The sequence below is a fragment of the Tupaia chinensis genome, unplaced genomic scaffold (genome assembly GCF_000334495.1).
Source record: "Tupaia chinensis unplaced genomic scaffold, TupChi_1.0 Scaffold000052_1, whole genome shotgun sequence".
Taxonomy (NCBI): domain Eukaryota; kingdom Metazoa; phylum Chordata; class Mammalia; order Scandentia; family Tupaiidae; genus Tupaia; species Tupaia belangeri.
The window spans coordinates 5,025,217-5,041,619 of record NW_006159510.1 but is presented as its reverse complement, the minus strand read 5'-3'; the positions used below and the strand labels follow the sequence as shown (position 1 = coordinate 5,041,619).

Sequence of the window (16,403 nt, the reverse complement as noted above, 5' to 3'; positions counted from 1 at the left end):
CAAAACCCAAACTAGAACGATGAACACACGTGCACAACATAACGTGCTGTTCAATGTTGAAGGCGACGGATTTGGGACCATTCTTGACTTCTCATTACGCAATATATGCATGCTTTCAAAAAGACCATTACTGCAGCTCACCAAGATACACGCTGACTATATGTAAGCCAGAAATCATAGTTTAAGGGAAAATTAGGAAAAACAAAAACATAACAAGCCTGGGGGCTGACCCTGAGCCAGGCCAGTCAGTTTGCAAAAGTGAGCCTCCTCGAGGTCTTTGTAGTTGGTGCAGTTACACACCTGAAGTCTCTTGAGGCAGCAACGGAAGCCTGAAGGACTCTGTATTTCCACCTTGAAGCCGAGAGAAAGTGGGCTGAACTGGCTGCAGTACGATCAAGTTCAGACACACCCGCCCGGCTCAGGGAAGTCTGAGTCCAGCTCAGTGATGTGGGGAAAGAGGAGTCCGTGTGTTTCAGGGTAAGGGCTCAGACATCCCCGCACTCCTGAAACAAGGCAAGATGGTGCAGTCACCCTGGGTGTCATCAGCAAAGACAGCCTCGTTAGCATCAGGGCCAATCTAAGCCACGTGTCAGGGTAGCAGGTTCGTTTTGCTCTTGCCAGTTACTTTGTTCATGGAATTAACTGTAAGGACTGAACAGAGGCAGCGACTAAGAGTACCTCGTAGGCTTGAGCCGGATGTGCCGGTGATACATTGCGCCCGAGAGCAGGACTGATCACAACCACGGCTGAAGTTCTCACTCTAGAAAAGAAGCCAGGTGCTACAGGAGCAGCTGTATCGATCTCAGCACGACTCACTGGAGCACAGTAGAGAACAAAGCGCTCAGTAGGTCAGTAGGGATTAGGAATTATGCGTCCTACTGAGAAAATGCAATCAGTCCGAGCGGAGCGTCACAGCAGAGACTGCACTTAGGCAGACTTGGTGCTCGGTAACTTCTTTCCCAAGCAGCAGAGTCACTGCTTCTGCCTCGGTGGACAGACCGTCCCGATCTCAGCGCACTGAGATGTCACAGAGGACCTGTAGGACAGAGGGATAATCAACCAGCCAACCAAACTGCTACCAATTGTGTCCCAAGAACCCAGTCTTGAGGCTGAAAATCCTGTGCTCATGTGCAGGTGCTTGGAGCAGCTCTGCTTGGCACCTTGCTTGTATTTATACACACACACACATACATACGCACACACACATATATGTATACATATAGGTTTGTTTTGTTTTGCCATAGGGCATGTGCACTCACCAGTGACGGAGAGGGAAAGTGAGAAATCATCTCCCCAGGGGATGGCCACACTGCGATCCCTTCTCCTCCATTCTTCTCTTGGGATTTTGGGCACCACACATGCACCTGATTATGTTTTTCCGGTCACTGGGTCTGGGACTCGAACCATGCAGTCAGCCATGTGGAATCCAGCACCTTAACCATCACACCACCTGCTGGCCCCACCTTGTTTATATCTGACCCGCTGAGAAATGGAAGCCTGTGGAAAAGCATCCCTTCCTTGCAATATTCTGTTTAGTTAGGATCAGCTAGACAGGTCTTGCACCAGACATCCGCTTTCACATACTGGAAGCATCATGCCCTGACAGTATGAGATTGCCTGGGATAAAAGGTGGTGGTGGCGGCGGAGTTCTAATATAAACTTGCTTAGATTATGCCTGATGGTTTGTGAGCACATCTGAATCCTGTTGATCTCCCTGTGTACAAACATCTTTCTATAACTATCAGGCTGAGTCAGTTAATCGGCTACTGCCTTCCAAAAGACAAAGTGATAAGAGTTCCTAGATTTGGGACAAAAGATAAAGTTTTTAGTTGCCCAATGAATAAAATCAATTTGGGTTGGAATGGTCACATGGCCCTACTTCCTGCCGTGCAAAGGTTCCCTGTGGTTCCGCTGATAGAAAGCATTTGCACACAGGACTCAAATTACTGTTTGTCCCGAAAAGGTACCAATAATCTGTACACTTGCAGCAAAATGTGAACAAATATATTTAGATATATTTAAAAGAATTTAAAAAACATTTCACAAAACATTTGTTGCCATAGGAAGTATCTTTAGCAATAAATGCCCACATCAAAATTTAAACATTATTCCAAGTATGATTATCTGTGCTAAGTTACTCAACAAATCACGTGAACAGAGTCGGTACATTTCCCTGCAGGAATCACTTCCTTCCTGGGATTGAAGCTGTCCCAGACGTTTTTCCAGGGGACCAATTAAGAAACTGCTATTTTCAGAGCAACAAAAATAAAAGCTTTTATTTGTTCATTTGAATATAAAACAGGCGTTATCACAGATGTACAAAGCGTACTGGTGGTTTAACATACAAGAAGGTTGCTGTCCTTTGCACATAAAAATTCTGTTTGAAACTGTGATTGGTTGAGTACATGGATTTCTCTAACCCGTCACCACACTCTGAAATAACGCTGCTAACATTCAACTGATAGAAGGGACCGTTCTCCCTTGGGTAAAGTGTCAAGCAGGATTAAATATATATAATAAACAAGCACCATGAGGAATCTGCTCCTGTTGATTAGGTCTGTGTTTAGACGTTCGTTGTGTGCCCTCTTTTTGTGCAAGTTGATTACACGGTTCTGTCTGACTTCAAAAGCACAAGGTCACAAGACAAGCATTTTTTACATTCTCATGAATGATTTATCTACAGTACAGTTTCTAATACAGAACGATCCTTCTTTATTGCTGAAACTGGTGGTACTTAAGAGTCTCCTTTCCTTCTCTTGCATAACCACACTTCGATCCCAGCCCACCAACTTGTTTGAACCTAAACTCTGACATCAGAGGTGGCAGGGTGCAGCAGAGACCGGCTGCGAACTGCTTTCACGACTGCACTGCAGCGTTTACCCTCCTCAAATGTCAGGTTGATATGGTGAAGGTTGACGTTATGTCTGCAGCGGTCTCTAAATTTGTTTAGCTTCCCAACATCTGCTGGACTTCACGAGTTGTCCTGCACACTGTCATGCTTTTATAATCAGTTTCTCATCTGAAACCTTAAACCTACTTCCCCTTAAACAGGGTGTGTGTGTAAGAAAACGTCTTTAAGAAAAACAAAATCTGTGTGTGGTGGGTTTTATTCCCCCTTAGGAAGCAGAAGGCTGTAGGAATGTATATCTGAAGCATGTGGAGAAATATTCATACACAGCAATAAAATCAAACGGTATTTTAAAAATCAAATGAAGTGTGGCGATGGAAGGATGTACCACATATGCAGACAAGTTTTTAACAATGCGCCACTTAATTTTTTTTTTTTAAACAATCAGCCTTGGATCTCAGAAGTCAAACAAAACTCTCTTTTAGCAAAGGGCTTACTGCTGGCTGCGTATAGCATGGGCAAAGACACTGCCTACAATACAATGAAAAAGAACCTAAACTTTGCCCAGCGACAATCTTAGTCATGCATTTCTAGTACCGAGAGCCATTGCAGGATCATACCGGGGCAGTTACAAAGGGGATCCCCGTTGGACTGATGACACCTCCCCTTCTTGGCTGGATACAGATAGGCCAATTCAATTTAGAAGTGCACAGATGAGCTCTGAAATGAAAAGGAGTGTGAGGAGCTGCTGCAGAGACAGAAACGAGGGGCACGGTCATCCACAGGTGGTAACATGATGCAGCGGGGAGGGCTTCTTGCTCCGGCAGAGTTCTGTGAACCCCCTGGTGGGGTTTGCTCCTGGTCAAGCTAGGGTACCCGAGAGACCAGAGGCTCCCACAGACAGTTGGGTCTTGAGACAAGAGGGCGATTGCCTATGTGGGCCTTTTCCTTTAAAAGCTTTTCTGGACAACTTGTCCACTACACACAGTGGCCATCTGAGGGGGAAGCAATGCAACTTGGTGCAAATGACCACAGAGTATCATTCCTTTTCATACCAACGACCAAAAATAGGGGACGGGAACAAAAACGATGAAAAACATTGTACAACAAATTCTTGCAGCTAAGAAAACAGTGCTGTTTGCCAACCTTGAGCCTCCCTCGGTGGAGCCAGCGCATGCTGGCGTAAACGCATTTGCTGTTGTCCCCCCAGCAAAGGAGAAAGGAAGTGCACGTATAGCTTTAAATTCCTTCACCATCTTTGAGACGGCAATAATTTCACTTGCTGGTCTCTGGGTCTAGAGGAATACTCTGGAACGGGGTACTGGCCATCGGCGGTTGCTCGAACAGCGAGGTGTATGTGAGTGCAGTGCGGGGCACACCATGCAAGTGACAAGTTCTGCATTTAAACTTTAAAATCTCCTTTTCTTGTTAGTGAATTTATATTTCATATATATATATCTGTTGTGATACTATCCACGCAAGATAATACAACACTTTTTTATATTAGCAAACATTACAAGACTTTAATATTCTTGAATGTTTTTCTTTTTTATACTTCTAAAGAGATCAAAATAAATTAAACGTTTTGTACATAATTACATATTGAGGAAGTTAACTTATTTTATCTTTTTAGTTTAGTACAAAGATATTTGCAAGATAATTGCCGAAATACACCTTATTTATAATTTCTTCTCGTTCTATCTAACTCCAAAGGCCATACATGAGCCTTTGTTTCTTCAGCACATTTCTGACAAAGAAAGCTGCTAAAATCTAATTGGAAGGTGCTAGGTGGAAGGTTTTCTCGTACCTCAATAAACTTTCCTAAAAGGATGAGATCTAGCAATGGCTTAAATTAGTAACAGATCCATGTCATTAAGATTTTATGACACATTAAAACAGAGAAAACGATTCTTTGTCACACTACATAAATTGTTTAAAAGAACCCATTTGGAGGGCAGAATATTTTTTTAATTGCTATTTCGGCTTAACAAAATACCACATTTACGAAGAAAGCACTTATCCAATAATTAAAAAAAAAAAGAAAGAAAAAAAGAAAAGTTTTGAAATGGGCTTTTCCAACAAACTGAAGGCAGTAAGTAATCCGAAGTCCTTCTGAGCAAAATTCAGTGGTAAATTCACATTTCGTCTCCATGCCAACCGTGACCGCTGAGAAGTCCTCCTCTTCCTCCGTCCACTCGGAAGGCGCCACTCTGGCGAATGCTGCCCTTGTGTCTATACGTGTCAGTGGACACTGAGAAAAATGTTTACATCTCTAGAAAAGTCCTCGGAAGCCAAAGAGACAAGACTACATGTTGTAGGCCACATAGATGGGGTCCAGCTGGTCTGCCAAGAAGCCGTCCCGTAGGTGCATTCGCTGCTTCTCTCCACGGGAGTTGATGGGGATGACGCCGATGTCCACCACGACCACCACACCCACGATCAGGTAGTGCTCCTCCAGGACCACGTTCGTCACCAAGGGAACCAGGTCCAAGGCTTCTTGCTCTGACCCATCAAGCTCAACCACAACCACCAAGAGATTTGTCCAGGTAAACACAGCACTGAAAGACAGAAAAGAAAGCCAATATCACATGGCGAGTCTTATATTTAGCGATTACATTTTCTTTCTGAAAGTTCCATTTGGTTCGCTTTGGATCTGCCTGGGCTCTCCCAACAGCCTGTGACTTGCTGGTCTCTGAGTCTGCCTCCCGTCACTCATGAGCCGTTCCACACCTGCCTTCCTGGCGACCTCACCTCTCTCAGCACTTTCTACAGCCTTCTCTCACTGTGGCTTCTGTGAGTGCTTCATGATCTCTGTCAGCTCTTGCTTCTAGGGGACAGGGGGCTAGCTCTGCTTCATTAGAGGAGTCTTTGTTCCAGTTTGGGCTTTTCTGCTGCCTAGAGGTCAAACCCTCCACCTCAGGGCGCAGTGCACCATCAGCATCTGCCCTTGGAGCCACCCTGGCCTTATTTCCAGCTCCTGCTCTGCTGCAGGCAGAGGTGCATGTGATGGTGGAATGCGTCCTGAGCTCTCTCCCCCATCCGTGCTCTGTGCCCTTAAGGGTGACTCGTGTTTCCCTGCCTGTAAGCTTGGCTCAGCATGCAGCCTGGTGCCTGTGTCAGTGGGTGGTGTCAGCAGAGGCCCAAGCACTGCTGGGGTACCCGCTTGTCCTGACTTTCCCTTGCCTGAAGAGGATGCTGCTTGGCTAGCTCTTGGGTGCCAGGGGACAAGGGCATGCAGAATAAACAGCGTTTTCCAGCCCATCACCTGCAGACATAGGGCACTAAGTACGGCGGGATGGGACTGTAATGCAGCATTAGCTAGCCCAGATGAGAGGTGAGACTTTGAGAAGGTAGGACATTCATCCAGAAGGGTCTTGTTTGGGATCTAGTCATCCTCCGGCAGGAAGAGCACCAGCATTTCTGGGCTTTCCAGGAGGTGGAAGCGCAAACCTAGCACTTCATACTTTAAACGGCATTCACCTCAGAGAGCTGGCTTTTATGATGGGATCTTTATGGGTGCTCATACCCACAGACCATGGTGCTCAAGGCCAGCTAGGCTGCAAAGGTTGGCAGGGTCCCCAGCCTGCAGAGAACAGGACCAGGCTCCAGGGCCATGCTATCTGCTCTCTAGACGACAACGCATTCATCCCAGCGGGGGCAGTTTGTACTTTGGGAAACTCATTCTTGCTTTCTATTAGAAAAAGTACACGCTTTATTCAGGAAGCCCACTAAACGAGGCGAGTTTCCCGTATCCAAAATGCTTAAGACTAGACTTCTTTTTGATTTCAGATTCCTTTTATTTTGGAATATGTGCATAAATAATAACATGCCTTGGGAACAGGGGCCAAGTCTAAACATGAAATTCATTTATGGTTCATGTACACCACACGCACAGCCTGAAGGGAATTCTATATAATATTTCAAGTAATTTTGGGCATGAAACAAAGTTCGGTGACACTGACCCACCAAAAGGACAGGGGCCACTGTCTCAGTCATCTCCAATTTTCCGCCCATGACATCATCCCAGTGTTCAAAAAGTTGCAGCCTTTGGAGCACTCTGAATTTCAGATTAGGGGTGTCCGACGTGTGTGTGTTGAAACGAGGGGGAAATGGGAGGATGTGGGTACTAGTTCTCTCCTGGACTGGGCTTTGTGATGGTTACACCCCTCCGGGAACAGCCCTGCAGAGGACTGTCTCCATTACAACGTCATACTGTGCTTAATCCCCATGAAACGGCTCCTCTAACCCTAAAATATTGCACTATGGGGCCCGTGTGAGCCCATACGGTGAGTCTGCGATATCCCAGGGCACGTGGGGCTTGCACGCACTGTTGGTAGCATTTTATCACGGCATTAGAAATTCATGGCATTTCCCTGAAGTCTCAGGAATCAGTCCGGCTCCCCATTACTGAAGTAAGTGAAAGGTGCACATGCTGTACTGTCACCCCTGGGTGTGCCAGGAAGCTATGCGACGGATGCTGGCGACTTCCTGCCAGAGCTTTCTTACGGCCTTATGTGTTGTTTTAACACCAAAAATCAGCTGTTGAGAAATGCGAACATTTGGGTGCCTCACACTTGGCAACATAGAAATGGTCACATTCCACAACATCGGGTGTCAAACCCCGTCTCTGTGGGAAGTGACTGGGGGACATGAAGGCAGGGAGCAGGCGAGGGGGACAGAGATAAAAGGACAGAGCAGTCTGTGCCCGAATCGCTCCTAACGCAGGGAAAGTCCGCCACAATCGGCTCCACTCGCGTCTCTTTTCCCCAGCACCCCACGTGGACAAGGCGAATGTGAGGCGCTCCCCTGACAAGGGGAGGGTACACTCAGGGCAGTGACAGTGCTTAGAATGAAGGCAATCGTGGGCTGGAAAGTCAGAGAGGCATCAGGGCAGCCCGCCCCAAAACGCACTGTGAAGATGGAAACTAGACAATGCTTGAGGGAGGTGAGAAAGCCAATTAAAATTATTTTCTTAAAAATACAGAAATAGAAGGCTGTAATTGATCTTTACAGCTATGTAGATGGAAAATGTGGGAGGCCCTGTGCCTAGTTTCTGGCTATCTTTCTACGGGTCCTGTTCTGTTATCTCTTTCTTCCCTTCTCTACACTTAAGTAGAAAGGCAGCTTAGACAATCTGAGGAATGTGTGTGTGAGTTAGTAGAGAGAGAGAGTGAGAGTGAGTGTGTGTGTGTGTGGGGGTGGGTGGGCTTAGCGAATCTGAACCACAGGACAACTTATAGGTATGCAAACTCACTGTTCTGTGGAGGGCAATAAATACCAGCTCTCCTGCTGCAAACCAATTAGCTTTGAGAAGAATGAACAATTTCAGAACCAAGCCACTCAACCAAGAAAAACTGCTCAGAGAGATTTCAGAATATGCTCCACTCAAGGGTTCCAACCTCAGATGGAGATTGGCTTCATCAGGTTCATTGCCAGGCCTCTCAGTAAGGACTTTGTCACCAAATGAATGAGCAAACTTCACACTGACAGTGTTGCCTTGGTTTCCATTCTTCTACCCTCAGAGACCTAGAGTGAACCTGAGAAAACCCCAAGCACAGGCTGACTTACCCACAGCACTCCAGCCTCCAGGTGAACCCCTGATGCTAGGAGCACTGGTGAGCGAGCGGCTAGGAAACCCTGCCTCGGTTTCTTACAAAGCTCCATAAACACACTCGACACTTACAACAGGTGAAATGGCCGAGGGAGGAAGATAAAGCCCCTGTCTCTGGAGAGGCTGAAAGAGGGTGAAAACACCATACCTTGGGTCCTAGCCACTTGGAGCACATGCAATGGGCATGTTGCCACTGTTGGCTTTGGGTTCATTCAAGCAATTCTTCCTTGAGAATGTCTCAGTGAAGTGCGGTCACACTGCCTCCTTGCATCTAATGTTTTCCCACATATCACTTTGCAATTCCCATGTGGACGGTCATGAAAGTATTTCCACGCCTATGGGTATGTGAAGTTTAGTCTTTTCTATATTGTGCTTTCATAAATTAGGTAAATAGCAACGGTCTTCCTGGAAAAGGTTATCAAGTAGTTTTCGGGGCAAGAAACGCCTGTCAGTTTTAGGTCATGTCCAACACCCTCACTCTAGCCGAGAGCTCTTTCATGGCTGTTAACCCAACCAACTGCCCAATCAGCTCCTGTCTCTTACCAACTCTCCTCCCCACATGCCTTCCACATTCCAGAACTTCACAAAGTCTGCTCCTGGCTAGTGTGGATACACTTTGCCCCCACCACTCACCACTCTGTCACACTTTTGTGGGCTCTGATGACGGAAGTCTCGATGTCTATGGGGTGGTACCTCATACCCCGCAGCTCCATGGCTTCATCCAAGGCCCCCACCACATACAGGGCATCATGGCGCTCTGTGGGAACGAAACATGAGTTCACTGCAAGGCTGCTCACGGCACTTCCTTTTCATCGATTAAAACTCCTTGCGTGAGGCAGATGTTGCTGATGTGGGGACAGCCTCTTGCCTCCTACTAGGGCAGAAGCCCTAAGTCCCCCCAATACACCCAGTGGGCCATCCTTCTATGCCTCTGTACCATCGGGAAACAGTGATCTTTTCTTGGACTAGCTCCTGTCCACAGCCAATACATGATCACAAACTCCTCAGAGGAAACTAAGGGACCGAGCTGGTTCCGGTTAGTACTAGTCAGGACCTAGTAGCCTGAGCACTGGCAGCAGCACAGCCCCGAAGACTTCACCTGGACACATGGCCAGAACCAAACCCATTCCTTCGGCCTCTACCCACTGTGTTCTTTGCTGTGTGACTGACCCCATGTGTGAGTGGAAAAAGAAAGCAGAGTTTCTGGTCATCTTCATGATGGCAGACTTCCTTGGCTCATGGAGTCATGATATTTATTTTTATTCCTCTTGCAAATTTTAGAATGACAATAACCACATGTGGCCAGTCTTCTTCCCTTAAAAATAAGGAACTATATCCTTAATTTTTATACGACAGTAAGTATAACAGAGTAAATTTGAAAGAAATGATCAGCACATTAAGTAACACTGGAAAAGAAATCTTTTCTAATCTAAGTCGGATTTAAAAGATGGAGACTTTCACTTGTTGCTACCTGCCCGTCACTGAGCAGAGTGTCAGCTCCTCTCTGTGGGGGATTCAGGAAAGTGAGAAACAGCAATGACACCCCACTGTCCCTGCTCCCAGGAAGCAGCAGGACAGGACTTTCCAGACTTCCCTGAGGTATCCATTGCCACCGACTTTCAGGTCCCCAAATTCAGCTCTTTGCCGGAACCCTGGGAACACACTTACATCAGCTAGTCTATGCCTGCCCAAACTGCAAATGCCAGGCCAGGGTATTTTTGTACTTTCCCTGTATATTTAGCTCCTGGTGGGCCAGGTTGGTGTAGGTGTGTTAGACAGTGAAGTGAGGAAGCCTCACTGACGTCTAGAAACTCATCTCCCAGGGGTTCTGGTCGGGCAGGATCTCACCAAGAATCCCAGCTACTATTCCTGTGAGATATCCAAGTCCTGCCTATATTTTTAGCAGAACTAAGAGGAAAGGATTCTGAGATTCTGGCATCAGCCAACACCTAAATAAACAAGTGTCCTTTTTTATCTTGGCTCTATGAGACATGGCCGTCTTGCCCCAACCTTAGATGGGGGCCATGGTAGCAGAAGCCCACCTTGCTGCTCCATAGCAGGTACACTTGCTGCTCCTGAGTCACAGGCCCCCTGCACCGCTGAGCGCATGGCAGAGCCAGCCAGCTGCCTGCTGGGCCAAGCCTCATGGGTGCCCCCTTCTGGAGAGGTGCAAACCCAGTTCTGGAAGGGGCAGATGCAAGTTCCTACAGATGCAGGTCCTGTCTCTGTCTTAGATGGGTCACCCATTTGGAGCGAGCAATCCTTGGAGCAGTAAGCAGAGACAGCAGCCGTGACTTAAGGGCATTTCATGTGGGAAACGCCAAGCCTTCTGCTTAGTGCCCAGGCTCCTCCCTGGTTTTTAGGAGAAGACAAGGTAAACAGCTTCAACTTAGGGGACACTAGTATTTTACCTTCCTCTCTTTCTTCGTATGTATGTATGTAGAGGTTTTTGCCTTAGGGTATGTATGCTCACCAGAGAAAGAGCGAGAGACAGAGACAGTGAGAGGGTAAGTGAGAAGTAACTCCCCAGGGGAGATGGCCATATTGCAATCTGTTCTCCTCCATTCTCTTCCCAGGATATTGAGTACACATGCACACGCGCCCGGCGTGAGTTTTAAGCTGCTAGGTCCAGAACTCGAACCATGGTCAGCATGTGGGAGTCCAGCGATGTAACCATTACACCATTTGCTGCCCCTCCCCCCTTTTAAACTCAGTTCTGCTCAGGCACATCCACGTCTCAGACACGTTTTCAGCATCTAGGCACCGACCACTCTGCCTGGGCTGTGTGGGGCCGCCAGCCTGGATTCTCACCTCCGTTTGCATCTGTGAGCTCAGTTCTCCGTAGGAACCCCAAGTAGCCTGTTCGTGCCCAGATGGTCTGGGTGTCTCCAAAACTTAACCTGGAGTTGAAATGATCTGACTGGAGAGATTCGTCTCCATAGATTGTGAAGTAGCCGCTGGCGTTGTGGGCGCTGTGAACCCAGATCTGTGAAAGGAGGGAAATGTCACTGTGCGTGCGTTAACCGAGACCACCGCTAGGACAGTGAGACTGAGAGTGCTTTTTCAATTCAGTAAACTGAGTTCCACTGGGCTGCGTAAACAAGGTGATGTTAATCTCATTCACTTTTTTGGGAGACACGTAAAAACCCACAGTGTACTGAATTTACAAAGGTACCATACCAGGTTCACAGCAGGTGACTGACCAAGTCATTCATTTATCAAGACTTTTATTAAAGTGGATTAATTGAAGATTTCAGAAATAAATACATCAAATGAACAATGTCATACTGACTTCCTGGTTTCTTTTTCCAAATGATTGTTTCAAACTAACAATTGGGATAAATGTTAAAAAGATTTCTTTTTCTCTTTTAGCCAATTAGGATTCTTTTGGAAGTATGTTGCGATAAAACAATAGAACAAAATATTAGGTCATCATTAAAAGTCATGACACATTTTTTGCATAAGAAAACATGGAAAAACCTGTCATGACTTTTCTGACAACCTACTATAAGGAGGAAAGGCATGCAACACCAAAAGACGGGAAACAAGAATGGTGAATGTCTCACATTTGGGGCAATGGTGAAGCCAAGGCTGATCTGCTGGTGCAAAGTGAAGACTGTATGGTTTATGCAGAATCAGGGGAAAGACTGGAGCAAAGTTAAGCTGATCATATTCTCAAGGCACCCCTGCAGCTGCATGCAGCCATGTCTATATGATGTGGGTCAGAAGAATAGGGATTTACAGCCTACTGAGTCTTTATAATAGACATTCTGGGATTGGCATTTTCAATTTATTTTTACTTTTTTATTATTTTATTTGCACTGTTCTTTGAAGTCAGAAACTCTGTCTCGTTTACCACTGTCCCTCTGGTCCCCAAAATAGTGCCAAGTACACAGCAGGCACCCCAAAAAGTACCTGCAGCACAAACGAAAAAGCAGAAAAAGAAACTGCACCATCAAATGAGGACAATGGTAACTGCTCTCTGCTCTGTAACACACAAAAATTTCCTCATTAAGATAATGGAATATTGGGGACCAGCAGGTGGTGTGGTGGCTAAGGTGCTGGACAATCCCACATGGTCAACTATGGTTCAAGTCCTGGACCTGGTGGCTTGCTTTCTCATTTGCTCTTTCACTCTCTCTGTGTCTCTCTGGTCAAATTAAAATGAATGAATGAATAAATAAAATGAAGTAATTCTTTAAAAAATGAAAATGGAAGCATTGTTCAGTCTTTAAAAACAAAAATAGATGGCAATCCCACCACCAGTGACGACATGATGAACCCGGAAGACATGACACTAAGGAAATAAGCCGGGCACAGCAAGACACATACTGCACGATCTCACTCACATGTGGGCTCTGAAAGACTGAGCTCACAGAAGCCGAGAACGCGGTGGGTGGGTACCAGGGACTGGAGGGGAAAATCAAAAGGTACAGTCCCCCAGTTCTATGATGAGTACATTCTGGGGAACTAGTGCACAGCAGGTGCCTGTCATGAATAACATAGCACTGCACTGTTTATTGGTAATTTGGTAAGAAAGCCTAAATGTTCCCATCATTAAAAACTGAAAAGGTAACTGTATGAGGTGTTGTGTGTGCTGTCTTGCTTGTAGCCGTCATGCCACAAGATAGACATCAGCATCAAAGCACCACATTGGACACACTTCATACAACTTTGTCAATTACGTCTCGATAACGCCAGGGTGGAAAAGATGCACTCTCAGTGTGAAAATCAACTTGTAAACGTTAGCATCTCTGGTTGCCCTTGGAGTAATGAGAACTGGAAGCTCAGCTCTGCCTGGTCCTCGCTCGCTATGCTCAGCTCCAAGGCTGAGGCCACCAGTTGGGCCCCTCTCCAGGTGTTCTGAGCAAGCAGTACAGTTCTGTTCCCAGGAATGTATTTAAAGGAATTCTGAATTATGAGCTGCATAGGATTTAGCCACCTCAGCACTGAGGGTCACCAATGACAGAGATTCCAGGGAAGGACCAGAAAACAGACCAAGAAGAAAAGGACTGTGAGGAGAGATGCACTGGTGCTGGGGACACTGGTGATGCTTCTAAGATGATGTCACTTCTTCCTTTATAAAAATAATTACTTATTTTATTTATTATTTTTCAGTCTGACCAGAGAGAGACAAAGAAAGGGAGGGAGGAAGAATGACAAAGCAAGCCACCAGATCTGGGACTTAAACCATGGTCAGCCATGCGGAAGTCCAGCACCTTAACCAACACGCCACCTGCTAGCCCCAAGAAGATGTCACTTCCAACAGCACGTTTCTCACATGTGCTGGTAAGAGCTCTTCAGGAACAAGGGCAACCTGGTGAGGCAGGAGAGACGATGACCCCAGCGACAAGGTTATCACGGCAAGATGGGCTAGACCCCGTGCACCTGCAGGTTTTCCTTGGTTGGCCAACAGGGGGCAGTGGGCCTGTGTTGCACCATGTGAGGAGGCTGGGACTCAGGACCCAGGCTTCCCTGATACCCTCCACACCCTAAGTGGAAGGAGCCATTTAGAGAAGAATGAGGAGAAAGGAGGAGGTGAGATACTTGATCTCACCAAGGCAGATCTGAGATTAGATTAAGAATTTAGATAAGGGCTGGGCAGCACAGTAGCATGTCTGTTTTCAACCAGATTTAACCTACAATATTTTGGGATGGGTGTCAGAGAAGGTGGGGTTTCATCATAAATATAATTAAGCAAAAGTGTGAAATACCACTGTTGACTTTCCGAACGGAAATACATATGTAACTATCATTTCTCTAATCTGTCTGCTAGTGTTTATTGATGCTTCTTTAATTTGAGGTTGAAGTATCCATTCCTTTTGTTGCTTCTCTGTCATTTCCCTGATGAAGGACTTCTCCATAATGAAGGCAGGTCCATGGAAAACAGATTCAAGAGCTAAGAAATAAGGAAACCCGGTTCGCACACATGAAGTTTTCTATCTTTTCTGAGTACCTTGGAGAGAACTATCATATCTACTCCAGGAGATCCTATTTTGTAGTTCTGCACTTTCAAGGAATCAGACAAGCAATAAAGCTCATCTCAAGTTATTCCCAGCCAATCCCGACTCCCTCAGCATACCCTGAGCACGTGCTGCAGGTCAGGGGTGTGCACGCAGTTCTTCCTGGTGTCAGGAAAGACAACCTGCAGGACACTCCTTACAGGGGACGCTGCATCTTACCTCTCCAAGGTGTGAGTCGCCCAGCGGTCCTTTCGTTTCGGGGTTGGCAATTATGATCCGAACTCCCGGAAGTATCTGTGTGGGAGGGAAAACACTCTTGTCAAAGCACAGATGAACAGAGTTGACACACCTCAACTTCAGCTTGCCTTTACCCCACACGTGCCGATTTCCTCTTAAAGATCGGTTGGGATGTAGTATGGCATTATGGCTTTAAGTCAAAATTATATACCATTACAGAGTACAGCACAACAATGACCTTTTCATTGCTACTGTTACTACCATGATGTTAAAGTGACCTTAAAATAAAGAATTTTGACTGTAAATCATACCTCAGTGAAGCTGCTAAAAAAGAAAACTGCTGGAAATCATAGTAAAAAAAGAATTTTGAACAAAAATAGGACAGTATAATAATTTTAAAAGAATTATTTAATTTTATTTATTACTATTAGTGTTCTTTTTAAACTTTGCTATAGGACACAAGCACTCACCAGAGAGAGACAGAAAGAGAGAGAAAGTAAGAAAGCAAGCTGCCAGGTGTGGGACTCAAACCACGGTTGGCTATGTGGGAATCCAGCACTTTATTGCCACACCGCCTGCTGGCCTTGGATGGTATAATATTTAATGCAGCCTTGCACTTACACAATAGAAATTTTCAGTTATTTCAGTGACTTGATTTACATTCAAGTTAATATCATGCCTCACATGATAGTTAGGTGACGTCTGGAAAAATCCTTGAACTAAGGGAGTCACAGGGTGGAATTTTCAGAGGTGAGTGTAACCCAATCCAATGCAGCAGAAAGTTGCTTCGGGGTGCAGTGGGGAGGACAGAAGTCAAAGATTCTGTGTCTACTTCTAGCACCGCGTGCTGGGGTCTGAACAGAAGGTCCTCCGTCTTCTCTCAATGATGTTTTCAACTTACACTACTGTGGGACTTTTCCCTGCAGGTATCTTTTATTGTAATCTGATATCGTGCCTCTCCTTTTAAAAATATTTTGAAGGTTTACTTCCTCTGAGACAGTGACAAACACACACACACACACACCTCTGGCCTCAATTGGCCCAGATTACAGCCACACGTGCAGTACCTGCTGTGCACAGGGCGACCTGGGGTGCAGACCTGGAACATCCCACACGAGCCCAGCACTGCAGAGTGCTGCAGACCATCAGATGACCAGCTGCTCTCAGGTATCCCCTCCTTAATGGAAGCTTAGCTTAGATATGTTCTGAATTCCACCGATAGCACACGTGTAAGGAATCAAAAGTTCACTGAAAATCTCGAGTGCAGCTTGCCTTTGCTCAGCTAATTTAAGGCAAGACATCTTATGGTACCAGCACAAAACCTTTGGGACAGCTAAGCTGTACTGAAGCTTGAAGTGAGGTTTGGCAGCTCTGACCTGGGAAGGACCTACTAGTCCCCCAGACTGTGTTAGGGTAGGTGGGGAGCATCTTCCTACCATCGGAGTCAACTGTATGAAGAATTCTACAGTCATACAGATACAGGTTTTAAAAAAGGTCCAGAAACAATACAAGATGCCTTTAGAATTATGACAAGTTAAGAATGATCTGATGATTGGGGAAAAAAAAAAGGTCTTCATTTCAACATGTTTCCTTCATGTCCCTAATTTAGTTCCATAAAAAGCGTAACCAGAGCGGTAGAAACTAGTAGTTTCCCCTAATAATCCTTCTTCATAGATTTTCATAGTAAAAATCAAATACCCTGATTTTTTTTTTTTTTTTTTTTGTCAGGCACGTCAGCTATTGA

At 45.9% G+C, this 16,403-nt stretch overlaps 1 protein-coding gene across 1 annotated transcript in view; it reads right to left on the bottom strand.

Annotated features, from left to right (window-relative positions):
* Positions 1 to 5,098: 5,098 nt before the first annotated feature.
* The window catches only part of DIP2C (DIP2 acetate--CoA ligase C (putative)), a 213,468-nt gene continuing 202,163 nt past the window's right edge, over positions 5,099 to 16,403 (bottom strand). The window contains exons 35-38 of the mRNA XM_027775359.1: positions 14,642 to 14,716; positions 11,271 to 11,445; positions 9,093 to 9,216; positions 5,099 to 5,406 (exon numbers count right to left, since the gene is read on the bottom strand). Of these exons, the coding sequence (XP_027631160.1) occupies positions 5,154 to 5,406; positions 9,093 to 9,216; positions 11,271 to 11,445; positions 14,642 to 14,716 (627 nt within the window). The 3' untranslated portion in view covers positions 5,099 to 5,153. The remainder of the gene's footprint in view (positions 5,407 to 9,092; positions 9,217 to 11,270; positions 11,446 to 14,641; positions 14,717 to 16,403) is intronic.